At 43.9% G+C, this 12,748-nt stretch overlaps 1 protein-coding gene across 2 annotated transcripts; it reads right to left on the bottom strand.

The window, feature by feature from the left end:
- Nucleotides 1-7,649: 7,649 nt before the first annotated feature.
- ID4 (inhibitor of DNA binding 4) lies at nt 7,650-10,992 on the bottom strand. 2 transcript variants are annotated; one of them, XM_055391276.2, is made up of 2 exons: nt 10,145-10,992; nt 7,650-9,127 (listed from the first exon to the last, which is right to left on the bottom strand). In XM_055391276.2, exons 1-2 carry the CDS (start codon nt 10,583-10,585, stop codon nt 9,092-9,094), a joined length of 477 nt encoding a protein of 158 aa, XP_055247251.1. In that variant the 5' UTR covers nt 10,586-10,992; the 3' UTR covers nt 7,650-9,091. The 2 variants fall into 2 exon arrangements, with proteins under 2 accessions (XP_055247251.1, XP_055247250.1); XM_055391275.2 differs by lacking the exon at nt 7,650-9,127 and adding an exon at nt 9,692-9,756.
- Between the last annotated feature and the right edge of the window lie 1,756 nt (nt 10,993-12,748).

Raw genomic sequence — 12,748 nt, 5'->3', positions numbered from 1 at the left:
TACATCATGTTGTAGGCAGTCCCTTAGGATGATATACTACACTAGGGGAAATGAAATTTTCTTTTCTAAATTTGTTTTTCCAGAAGAATCTCTTTACCATTAAAGCAATCCTGCTCATGGCTACCTATATAGGCCTACTAGCTTCTCCAAACATCACATAGAGGTAAAGAGAGAAGGTAATGATTTGGAAGGACATATAAGAGGGTGAAAAAAATTCTTTCTTTTAGGTTTTTGCTTAGAAAACGATGATTGCGTGTGAGAACAAAGTGGGTTATTATACATGTTTTGACACATAGCTAGATTGGAATGAAAATCAAGGGTATGAAGGACTCAACATCTTGACCCTAGACCTGTCCCAGGATCCCACTCCAAGCTCTCATGTATGCAGCAGCTCCCTCTTGGGCATCTCCTGTTACCAACTTTCTCCTCCCATGAGCTATTATTGCCACTTCTGTTGATATTATATTAACCTTTCCTCTTTACTCGATAAGAGCTCCTGGAAAATTAGAAATCGGTGTCGCAGAGTAGGAGAAACACACCGTGTGTGGCATAACAATAATAGCTTACATCTACATACCATTTTGGAGCTTACAATACTGTTTCTCAATGGTTCCTGGGAGACTTGCCTCATTCACCAGGTGAAAGCTCAAATGCAGACTTCTGTGTCGTACCCCACACCTGATGAATCAGAATCGCAGTTGTGGGGGGTACCTGGATTAGTGGAATTCAGAAAGTCATCTCTTCAGATTTTTTTTTTTTTTTTTTTTTTGAGATGGAGTTTCGCTCTTGTTGCCCAGGCTGGAGGGCAATGGCGTGATCTTGGCTCACCGCAACCTCTGCCTCCCGGGTTCAAGCAATTCTCCTGCCTCAGCCTCCTGAGTAGCTGGGATTACAGTCATGCGCCACCACGCCCGGCTAATTTTGTATTTTTAGTAGAGATGGGGTTTCTCCATGTTGGTCAGGCTGGTCTCAAACTCCCGACCTCAGGTGATCCACCCACCTCGGCCCCCCAAAGTGCTGGAATTACAGGTATGAGCCACCACACCTGGCCCAGATGATTTTTATATATACCAAAATTATAACCATTGTCTTGTAAATATTTTCATGTATGTTACTTTCTTTTTCTCTTTTAAGAACCACCTGAGCTAGGTTAGAATTATTATATACTCATTTTACCTATGAGAAAATTGGAATCTGGAAAAGTGACTTGCCTGAGGGGACACAGCTAACGAGGTACAGGCCTCTGACTAGAACCCAAGTCTTTTGGCTTGGCCGGACAGTCTCTGCCCTTTCCCCACTCTACACTGTTCCCATAGACTGAAGGGTAGGTCTGTGCACACACGTGGATGTAATTGTGGAGGACAACACAGGTTGAAATTCTTTCGTAGAATGTGCTTTTGATGTTGTATTATATCTAAAGATTCATCACCAAATCCAAGATTGCATAGATTTTTCTGCCGCATTTTCTTCTAGAATTTTCAGTTTTGCACTTTATGTTTAAAATGTAATGGTCTATGATCCATTTTGAGATAACTTTTGTAAGAGGTTTAAGGTCTGTGCCTAAGTTAATTGTGGACGTCCAGTTTTTCCAGCATCATTTGTTGAAAAGACCATCCTTTCTCCATTGAATTGCCTTTGCTCATTTGTCCAAGAGCTTTGCAATTCTTGATCCTCGTAATTAAAGTACTTTACCTCTGCTCTCTTTTTTAAAAGGCAGCCAGATCAGTCCAGCATTTAATAATTATTTGCTTAAGATTTGAACCCCACTTCTTAGGAAAGAACATGAGGCAAGTTGTAGATTAGGATAGGGAACGAGATAAACCACTGAAGAGTAAACTAAAATAGAATCCATCCACACTGAACTTTGTGGCCTTGGCTTAGAGATGGGGAAACTAGGTTCTAGATCTAACTCTTATCACTTCACCTTTTCAGCTTCTGTCTCCTTCCCTGGAAAATGAGAGGAATGTTGTTAGACATATTCCATGTTTCTTTCTTTTTTTCTTTTTTTTTCTTTTTTCTTTTGAGATGGAGTCTTGCCCTGTCACCCAGGCTGGAGTGGAGTGGTGCAATCTCAGCTCACTGCAACCTCCACTTCCTGGGTTCAAGCAATTCTCCTGGCTCAGCCTCCCTAGGAGCTGGGATTACAGGCGCCTACCACCAAGCCCGGCTAATTTTTGTATGTTTAGTAGAGACGGTGTTTCGCCATGTTGGCCAGGCTGTTCTCGAACTCCTGACCTCAAGTGATCTACCTGCCTCGGCCTCCCAAGTGCTGGGATTACAGGCGTGAGCCACCACCGTGCCCGGCCTCCAGGTTTCTAATTATACGATTCCACTCTAGGGCCTCAGATCATGGTAGGGGTAATGAAAACTTCTATCTGTGAAAGGCTTTCCCATTCAGGCAGCAAGCTTGCCCTTTCAAGACTGACTCATGAGGATTCATTGCATGAATTGTAACTGATCCATCCCACGTCACTTCACCAATTCACGAGAGTAAAGAAACACACGCAGAGACTTAACTGTACAATTTTTCCCAAGTCCCCTGCTTGCTCAGACCCATCACAACCTATGTCAGTGGGAGTCATCTCCCCTTACCCCACATTTTCATCTCAGGCACTGACGTGTCTTTGTTTCCTTTCCAACATGGGTCAGTACTGTTTCTTTTATTTTTAATTTTTTTCTGGGGATACAGGATCTTCTCTGCCTCTCTTCCCCCCTTCTCAGTCTCTCCTTTAAACTCTCTTTGCCCTAGGCTGACCACACTCCTTCATTCTCAAGAACACGCAGCTTATCTATTTTCCATGTTTAAGGCAGCCAAAGGCTTTTAAAGATAATAAAAATCTCTCCACTGCAATTTTGAGCTGCAAAGAATTTGCTAGATTTGCTGGCACAAAGAGTTGCAGGAATGTTCTGCTAGTACTTGTGGTCTGGAATCTTTGGAGGGTCAGGGATCTACCAGAAACACAGACATGTGAAAATAATTATAATATAGCAGGGGGGCGTGGATGCTGTTTCGGGGGTGAGGAGGGGAGGCATCAAATAATTTTTGCTGAAGAGGTAACAGTTGAGTCTTGAATGATGGTCGGGTAGGAGTTTAGCAACAGCCAAGAGTGGGAGCGAGGGTCCGAGATCAAGGCAGGGGGTAACACACTGTGCAAAGAAAGAAAGAGTGAAAGAGGATGCCATTTTGAATGTAGATGGCTTAGCTCTTACTCACAGGTGGGCAAGGCTGACTTAGGTGGTTTGGCTGTCTGGACAGGTGCCCCCTCCTTCACTGCATTGTTCTACAGTCCACGTGTCCTTCCTGAAGTTGCTCCCTTCTTAACTCTCAGGAAATCAAGCATACACTGTTAAGACTAACAAAATAAGCATACTTTGCTGTCTAGCATATAGGGGGCAAGATCTTAGCATAACATGTGTGCTTGAAGACAGCCAGAAGTGGAAGAGACAGAGGACAGCTGGGAATGACTCTTGAAGGATCCGTAGGTCCAGGAGGGAATGGTTCTTGAAGGATCCATAGGTCCAGGTCACGAGGAGGCCTTGCATGCTGCTCCAAGAAACTGGACTTGCCTGCATAGGCAGAGGGTGACTGTTAAGGAGTCATGCAGTTAGAGCACATGGAAGGTAGAGAAGATAAAGAAAGGTGAGGCAGGGAGACTAGAATAGGAGCTGACTGCGAGTTCTGATGTGAAATGGAGATACAGATACTGATAGAGTAGCAGTGAGGCTGGGAGGCTGGGGAGGATCTGAGAGAATGTTAGCAGGAATTGTTGTGCTCAGTTGAATATGATGGGGCAGGAGAAAGTCAAGCACAATCCCAGATTTCTGACTTGAGTGATGACAGGTGGCATTAGCCGAGATAAGGAATTCAGAAAGGGGCAGTTTTGGGGAAGACCATCAATCCTATCTGGAATCTACTGCTTTTCAGAGGTGGAGAGGACCAGAGACAGTTAGATATATTGGTCTTAAGCTCAATTGCAACTCAATGCAGATGAAAGGGCAAAGAAGGAGCGACTAAATACTCTGGGAAGAGACTCTTAAGGGGGCATTCAGTTCAGTTAGTAACAAATATTTTACAAGGTTACTTTGTCAGGCACCGCAGGACAGGCAAAGAAAAGTCTCAAACAAAGAACCCTACTTTGTTTTAACTACAGCTGTGGACTCAGGTTAAACTTGTATGAAAAGTGTTTCCAATAATTATTGCTTAGGTAAGTTGGAAAATTTTGGTCTATAAGTTTATGTCTGTTTTCCTGACGTTCTCTGAGGTTTGACCTACAAATAAGAACTTCCCTATTTCTCTCTCGCTCTCTCTGAAATTAATCATGAGGTTAAACCAGATTCTAGGAGATGATATATACATGACAGTTGATTCACCTGTTCTTTAGTTTCGGTCCTGCCTTATGTTTAAACATAATATGGTTGGTTACAGCAGTCCAAAAAAATGGAAGGTACACCTTTATGGAAATTCCCAATCTTAGGAACTAAAAAAGGAGAGAAAATAGAGAAAAGTTTACTTACTTTTTAGAGTAGAAATCCCTTTTGAAAGATATTTTTCTGTATGTCGGTGAACTATTTTTAGACATACACACTCATACTTAACTACAATCACTCAATTAACTGCTAAACCTTATGAAGGAAGTAGTATTTGAAAAACATTTAAAATATTTAAGAGGATATTTAAATAAATACTTAAGAAACAGTCTATGAACTTGCATGAAGAACTCTACAAGTACAATACTTTCCTTCGGAAATTAAACTTTGAAATAAAAGATAACATTTTAAAACGTGACTTTTATATGCCTGCCCAAAGTCCTGATAGGTATTTTATATCATAAAGAATTGAGAAACAGTAACTAAAGGCAAATAATAGTGTCTTGTTTCACCAGGAATTTGCATATTGTGCTAATATTAATGTAATCTCATAGAAAATTCTCATCTAAAGTGTGAGGTTTCTTATTAAAAAAAATTTCATGGGTTCATGTAGAAAATTTTTCATGAGTCTCTTTATTTAAACATTGTAAGTTCAATTCCTCTTCAGTTATATCTTAGCCAGTGGAATACAGATAATGCATTTTGTTCTTCTTTCCCCAGAAACTGAAGTGTTTACTCTTATGGACTCAGAGGGGCTTTTTAAGTTACTTCAATTTTTACAGCTCTTTTCATATCCCATGTGTGGATTTACTGTGAAGACTTATGAATGATGGAACTCCAGCAGCCTCACCATGGCCTTACTTTGGCTTTGGTAAGTATAGAAAACCTTTGGCAATGTGGTTGAGACCTAAGTTTTAACACTTAGGCAAAACTTTTTAGCGGGAGCCAGAATATGAATAAATATGAAGGAGGCACTTCAATGCAAAACACACTTTACAAATTCATAGCAAATTTGAGAGCATTTTCAATTAAGTATATATGACTGCGGGTTGTCTCCCTTGAACAAATCAGTTCTCGTTTGTAAGGGTTATATCTTTTAAAGTATTGATCAAATCAGTGCCCAAGGTAGAACTGTAAGTAAAGTTACAATCCTAAAACCTTTTGGGCAATGGTTCTAATTAATATAACTAATATTTTAGCAAAATATCCTGGGTTGTAATTGAAAGAAATCATCTGGGTCTGAAGAATACCTACTGAGGGCAGCCCTATTAAGATTCATTCTGAGACGGGTTAAACTAATTTCCTGGACTTGCAAAGCAGAAACGGGAAGGTTTTCCTTCCTCATAAGCCTGCAGGGTTTGGTGTTTGGCCCTGTTGAGACCCAAGGGCTATCTAGGCTGATTAACATATATATAATTAAAGTGCACCAGCTAGAAAGGCAAAGCCAGTTTCATTTGGCTCTGTACTACTGTGAAATAAATTCTGTCTGCATTGTTTAACTTTTTTTTTTTAATTAGTTTTCCCTGGACATCATCCTGCTGCCTTCTTTAGGAATATTGCTTCCTATCCTAAGCAGGGACTAGAGTAGAGAAGCTTTCTCCAGCATTCAAACTAGATTTTCTTTACATTCATATCGCCACTTTTCATAACATGGTAAGAAACACTGTAAATAATTGAGGTGATCCATCAAGAGACCCATTCTGGATAATGAAAAATTGCATAACTCAGTAAAAGTCAATTAAAAACCACAAACTCCAGAGCCTTTTGCTCAGTGAAGATTTATTGTTATAGAAGGCAACTAATACAATAGATTTGTGGGCTCGAAATTTTAAAAAGTTCTAAAAAGGCAGTTAAAGCTTGACAATAAACTTGAGTAAGGTTTACACAATATCAAAGTATATTAGTTCTTTGAAATGAAAAGGTATTTTTTTTCTTCCTTTAACATTGAGAAGTCTGAGATGTCAGGATTTTGTAACATTCTTAGAAACAACATCCACTGTGTGGGATACTTTTTTTCCTTCTGGGGTTTTAAACCAGTCTGACTCTTTGGTTGTGCCTATACAATGAAAAGTCTACAAATGAAATGAGAGAAGTCAGGATATTTTCCTTTGTTAAACTAAGTATCTGAATAATTAGAAGTACCTAGATAAAAGACTCAAAATGTTTTTGTTATCTGGTTGCCTGGTTAGGACATAGCCAACATTTCAATGGAATGTAGTATCTTGTACAACTGCATATAATTTTTTAAAAAATAAACAATGACTTTGTTTCTTTAGATACATCAAATGCTGCTTGAGTGGCCAAAGGGAAAATGCCAACTCTTTGAAATGTAGTATCTGTAGCACTTTTCTTCTTTTAGTAGTTTTTCATGCCCCAAATATAAACTTTAAGGAGTAACATCTATTCTCAAAACCCAAAAATACCCATTGTTTTGAGGTTCATAGTCCACCAGTATAAGTTTTAAACTGCGCCAAAAGGCTTAGGTAGGGTTCAGCAGTCAGGCATGACAGATGCATAATTCTAACCAACAGTGCACATGTGACATGCTTCCTACTGAAATTAAACTGCCAAATAAAAAGGAAGGATTGTGCCCTTTTTAATAACAAAGAATGCAGTCGTTAGAATTCTTCAGATTTGGAATTCCAGCAGCGCTCTAGTGTTTTCTTCTTGATGTGTGACAAGAATGAATAATATCAAAAATAAAAATAAACCTCATCTAAACAAGCAGTTCTTTGACTTTATAACATTCAACATCAAATACATCAAATTCTAAAAATACTCAAGACCAGTAAATTATCAGAGCTGAGGAAATAACATGCTGAGGATAGAATCAATTTTTAAACCTTTTGATTGATTTTAACCTGCTAGCATTAGTTTTGTTCATTTCTGTTTAGACATTGCCACTTCAACTGACTACTAGGGACCATGGTATTTCATATTCATATAAATATTTGAATTTGACCTCATAAAAAGTCCCTTGGGTCTATAATACTTTTATTCTTGTATAATCTGAAACAAATCCTTTCCTTTTAAAAATCAAACAGACCACGTTATACACACAGTTGACTATTTACAAAGCACCCAATTAAATCCTACTTAATTCTCTTTCACTTTAAAAATTCCATCTAACTTGTGTGTAAAGTACCCATAACATTAAATGCATAATGTTCACAAACCCTGATAGTCCTATCTAACCTAGAAAATATTACCTTCCTTAAGGAGAAAAAAGAGCCTTAAAAAAAAATGAGTAAGGTTTTAAAGAAATGAGACCAGAAATCACAGTACAAGACAGAGAAATCTACTTTAATATTCACATGTAAAAGTTACACATCACAAGAGATTGGACAGTAGCTTAGCGTAACTAACATAGCTATAGTGAAAATCATTTTTATAAAAAAATAATCTAGATGCGGTCATCAGAATTTTTGGTCTGCTTAAGTTAATGTTTGAAGATCGACTTTTATCCCTGCTTGAAGGATTTGCCATTATGCCTTTTTTTCTCCCACTGTTGCCTATTAATTCTTTGGAGGAAGGAAAGCAGAAAGTGTTCATTTCCAAGAGTTTGTCCTTTGGTAGCAAGCAGAGAACATTTTTTCATTTCCATGATTTAAATAATCTGTACAGACATGAAACTTAGTGACATTAAGCTTTAGTGTAAAATGAAGAGTAATAAGCAATTTTTTTTCACTTTGATAGAACAGCAGATTTCGTAAACTCCTTAAGGATCCAAGCATTTCCTCATCCCATATGCAAAATCATTCAGAATCCATTTTGACCTCAGTTGAAAAACAAAAACAAACACTTACTCTGTATATATTACACTATAAAACCCTGTACTTAAAAACTGATAAGGTGTATTTTCAACATGTATGCTTCAAATACAAAGATTTCAATCTACATTTAAAAAAACACATTTGAATGGACTCAGAACAAGTTTAATTTGTGATTAAACATCTCATGCAATCATGCAAGACCACTAGCTATAACTGTTACTTCCGAGTCTATACTGGGCAAAACAAAAGCAAATTAAGAGCCAGGCCAAACAGAAAAGACATTCAAGATATCAAGAGCTCTGTAATTGAGCTGAAAAATAATTTTCCAAAAGAAATATTCCCATAGATTAAAAAAAAACACACACATAATATTTACAAAAAAATATTTAATTAAAAATATCTTATAATTACAGTAGTCTATTAAAGCATATACTTTCTCACACTTATAGAACATCTCTATATATACATGGTATGAAATGTCACTCATTTATCTATACAATATGTAACATTCTTGCAGAGAAAAGAAAGTTCTCTGCCCCGTTATAATCATCTATTTTAAACAATAGATGTAAAAAAAAAAATCTACAATGCTCTGGTAGATTAGTAAAGCTTCAAAACAAAAATTGAGCTCCTTGGTCACAAAGTAGGCTTCTAAAGTCGGATCTACTCTTGATCTTCTATTTATCAGTCCTGTCACACTTAAGCTTAAAAGTTTAACTGCACCTCCAAAAAACACAGAAATGTACAATTCACAGCAGTTATAAATGAAGAGACAAAAGAGAATACGTATGTAGAATGTTTATGAACGTGCAAAGAAAGGATGAAAGTTGTATTTTTCTTTCCTCTCCCTCTCTTGGAATGACGAATGAAAACGTTTCTAGGTTGGCCGATGTTTTTTCCTTTCCTCCGGTGGCTTTTTTTCTCTAATTTCTGCTCTTCCCCCTCCCTCTCTAGTGCTCCTGGCTCGGGCTCAGGCGGCCGCACACCTGTGGAAGAGGAATGAATAGAGGGGGTGTGTGAACCTTCTCGCTGCAGACTAACTGGCGCCACCGACCAAACTCAAGACATGCTTGATCAACAACCCAAAACAAACCACCAGGTCAGACAACACCCTCAGCCCGCGGCCGGGCCAGGCGCCGAGCAGGCAGCTGCGGCCCTCGGGAAGCCCGGAGAGGGGACCCACTCCGGGGCCCTGCCCGCGTCCCCCTTTGTGGGTGACAGGCTGCACGGGAGAACACCGGGGCAGCTCCCATGCCCACGAGGGTGCCCTCCCTCGGGAACTAGGGAAGGCAGAAGAGCCCGTTGACCACCAGAAAAAACATGGGGACGGCGGGGACAAGGGCTGACCCGTCTCCACTGAGACTGAACCTCGAGTTCTAAGGCTAAGTACGGGTTTACTTGCTACTTAGGTGGCAGGGAGAGAGGGGATTTACTTCCTTGGGAGTTTGCTCTCAGAAATGCTGGGGGCAAAGAACACCGCGGTGCCTGGCCCCGGAAGCCCTCGGGGACAGGCGTCTCTGGTGACCGGCCACCCGAGACGGGAAATGCGCGCTCACCTGGACAGCGCGGCTCAGCGGCACAGAATGCTGTCGCCCTGCTTGTTCACCGCGCCGGCCTGCAACAGCAACCGAACACCAAGGGAAAGGTTAGCAGGCGGAAACAACGCGCTCGACACGGTCCTGGATTGTCCTCGGAAATCGGGCTGGCGCGCCGACGCCCCCACCCCAGCCTGTAGCCCGGGGGGCCCCTCCGGGCTCAGGCGAGACTTGACAGCCCAGGGCGCGCACAGCCCCGAGTCCCGCCCTGCGCGTTCTCCCGGACCCGCGCTCGCCGAGCCCGGCCGGCTGCTGGCGGCCCGGGGGAGCCCGGAGGAGCAGGGGGAGGGGGCTGTCATTCCTGGCCCGCCCCTGCCCGGAGGACGGTGAGCGCCCGCGTCCAGCCACCCCGCCACCAACCTCCCAACCCCCGCGGCGTCCGCCCACGGCCAGCGCCCGGCCTCTCACCGGGTCGGTGTTGAGCGCAGTGAGCGGGGTCCTCGGCGGCGCGGCTGGACAGGTCCCGGCCGGGTGGTGTGGCGGCGCGGGCGGTGGTGGCTGCCTCAGCAGGGCCGGGTGCGTCTCCAGCGCCAGCTGCAGGTCCAGGATGTAGTCGATAACGTGCTGCAGGATCTCCACTTTGCTGACTTTCTTGTTGGGCGGGATGGTGGGCACCAGCCTCCGCAGGCGGCTATAGCAGTCGTTCATATCGCACTGCAGGCAGAGCGCCGGCTCGTCGGCCGCCGCCTCGGCCGCCTTACAGCGCGCTGCCGCCGCCGCCGCCGCCGCGGCTGCGGAGCCACCCAGGCTGTGGCCGTGCTCGGCCAGGCAGCGCAGCGCCAGCTCCCCGCCGCCGCAGCCCGACGGCGCCTTGCGGCCCGAGGGGCGCACCGGGCTCACCGCCTTCATCGCGCGCGCCCTGCGCCCTGCGCGAGCGGACCCGCTGGGACGAGCGAGGGAGGCAGGCAAGCTCCGGGCCCCGTCCGCGGCCGGCTCCGCTCCCTTTGCCTCCGCGCCCGGCGCGCTCGGGGCACCGCGACACTCCCGAGCCCAACAATTGACGGGAGGGTCGCTCTGGGTTTTACGAGAGAATCTTTGATCAGTGGGCGACACTCAGCCCGAGCCCAAGGCAAGAAAAAACAAAAGCACCGGAAGAAAAGTAGCCCACCCGGGTCCCCTAGTCACTCCCTTCAGAGCTCCGACTAAGCCCGATCACGGCCGCCGCGCTCCCCTAGCCCGGGATCACCCCACTCCCGGTACTACTCACAACCGCGCCTCCTCCACTACGCTCTCGCCCGGCCCGCCGCGCAGCTATATTTATAGAGCCGTGCGCCCCGGGGGCGGGGCCAGCGCGCGGGCCGGGTCGCAGCGCGAGCCGAGCGGAGCCCGCTGGGCGCGCGGGCGGGTGCGCGGAGGGAGAGGCGAGGGCGGGGGCTCCGGGCGGTGCTGGGGGCGGGGAGTCCGGCTACCCGAGTGGAGGAGTGGGCGGGGGGTCGGGAGTGGCCAGCCAATCAGGCGGGCAGTGCCACCTCGGGGAATGACGCTCGGGCCAATGGGAAGGGCACTCCATTCCGTCAACGCTGTGGGTCGGGGTTCTGAGAAAAGAGAGCTGAGTGGGAGTCGGGCCAGGCTGATGTGTGCCCAAGGGAGGGTAAAAGAGAGAGCGAAGTTCCTGCGAAGAACTGCGGGAATGTGCGGCCGGAATTCACTCTCCACCGCCCCCCTTATCCCGACTAAGCTGCTGAGGGAGCGCCTGGGCCCTGCTCGCGGATACCCTGCCATTCCTAATAGCACGGCGCCCAGGGACCCTCCGCCACCCATCACTCCATCCGTGGGATTCCAGTGCCTTAAGAAAGACGCGCTGTTCAAGAAGGCACGTTCATTCTGTTCTATATTTCCCTCCTCCGTTTCATTATTCGCCTTTTCACATTTGCCGAAACCATAATGATGGAATGGAATGTGTAGCCTTTCCGTTTTCTTTTTAAAAAATGCTAAAGCTTAGCAAAAGTAGAAAAAAAAGAAGAAAGAAAAGAATGCCGAATCGAATTGCAGGTTTTTGGTGAAGGGAATATAAATAAAACAAAAACGTGGGGCGGGGGGTTCTTTTACCCCATCTAAATGCCAAAGTGGGCTCAAGAAATGCAGTTGCCTTGCGCATTCAATTAGAGCACGTAAAGATTAAAAATGCATGGACACGGAATATTTAAAATTCCATTATGACATATAATATTAATCTGTTTTATGTAAAATTCATACCTGTAACTTAATTTAGGCCATTAATGCACAGCTTCACGTATTAGCGTACCCCGCTTTAAATAAGGTGATGAGAATGTCCAGAGTCTCCTCCTTTGACAGCAAAGCATTAAAATTCACACTTCCAGTCTCTGGGATCCTGCTTGGGCCCCACCCTGCAAAAAAAGCCTGTTAATTAAGGGCGTTTTTGTGTTAGATTTCTTAGAGAAAAGCTGTCCTTCAAGGGTTCAAAATAAAATTGCACAATGAGCTTTGGTGGAGCATTGTGTGTACCCTTCAAGAAAAAATTGAGCCCTTCAGATGAGAAAGGAGCATAAAAATTCTCAGTCAATGGGGAAATGAATTTTGAGTGCCTTCACTCTACAAACCCTCCCACCTTTAGACACGCTTGGAGATGAATTAACCCAAGAATTTTCTTCATTCGTGTACATGACATGGATTGGTGCCTTCATTTTCATAGATAATTGAAAGAAAGAGACATGGACCTCATTTCTTCCTGTCTACCCCTATATGGACTTTTTCTACATCCATTCCCAGAACTGAAATACCTGCACCAGGCAGGTATTTTGTTTAGCTATGTGAGTGCTTTATGACTATTGCACTATTCCCCAGAGCACATTCCTTTTTCCTGATGAAATGAGGAGCAACTATTTAATTCTGGTTTCACAGGTAGATGCAATAACCCTCCTCTCCCCTAATCCTTGTATGTTACTGCCTCTAATAATTGTTTGGAAACAAGTGACATTCTCATTTATTTATGTGCATACATAGGTGGCCTACATACACATTTATTGAGAAAATCAGAATTATGAAACTCAG

The sequence above is a fragment of the Gorilla gorilla genome, chromosome 5 (assembly GCF_029281585.2).
Source record: "Gorilla gorilla gorilla isolate KB3781 chromosome 5, NHGRI_mGorGor1-v2.1_pri, whole genome shotgun sequence".
NCBI classification, from domain to species: Eukaryota; Metazoa; Chordata; class Mammalia; order Primates; family Hominidae; genus Gorilla; species Gorilla gorilla.
This window is presented reverse-complemented; position numbering and strand designations above follow the sequence as displayed.

Bases quoted from the DNA above. Each gene is read 5' to 3' on its own strand.
- ID4 (XM_055391275.2), bottom strand. From the start codon at position 10,585: ATGAAGGCGGTGAGCCCGGTGCGCCCCTCGGGCCGCAAGGCGCCGTCG. The intron at 9,757-10,144 runs GTGAGAGGCCGG...TTGCTGTTGCAG, and splicing joins CTGCGCTCAACACCGACCCG to GCCGGCGCGGTGAACAAGCA.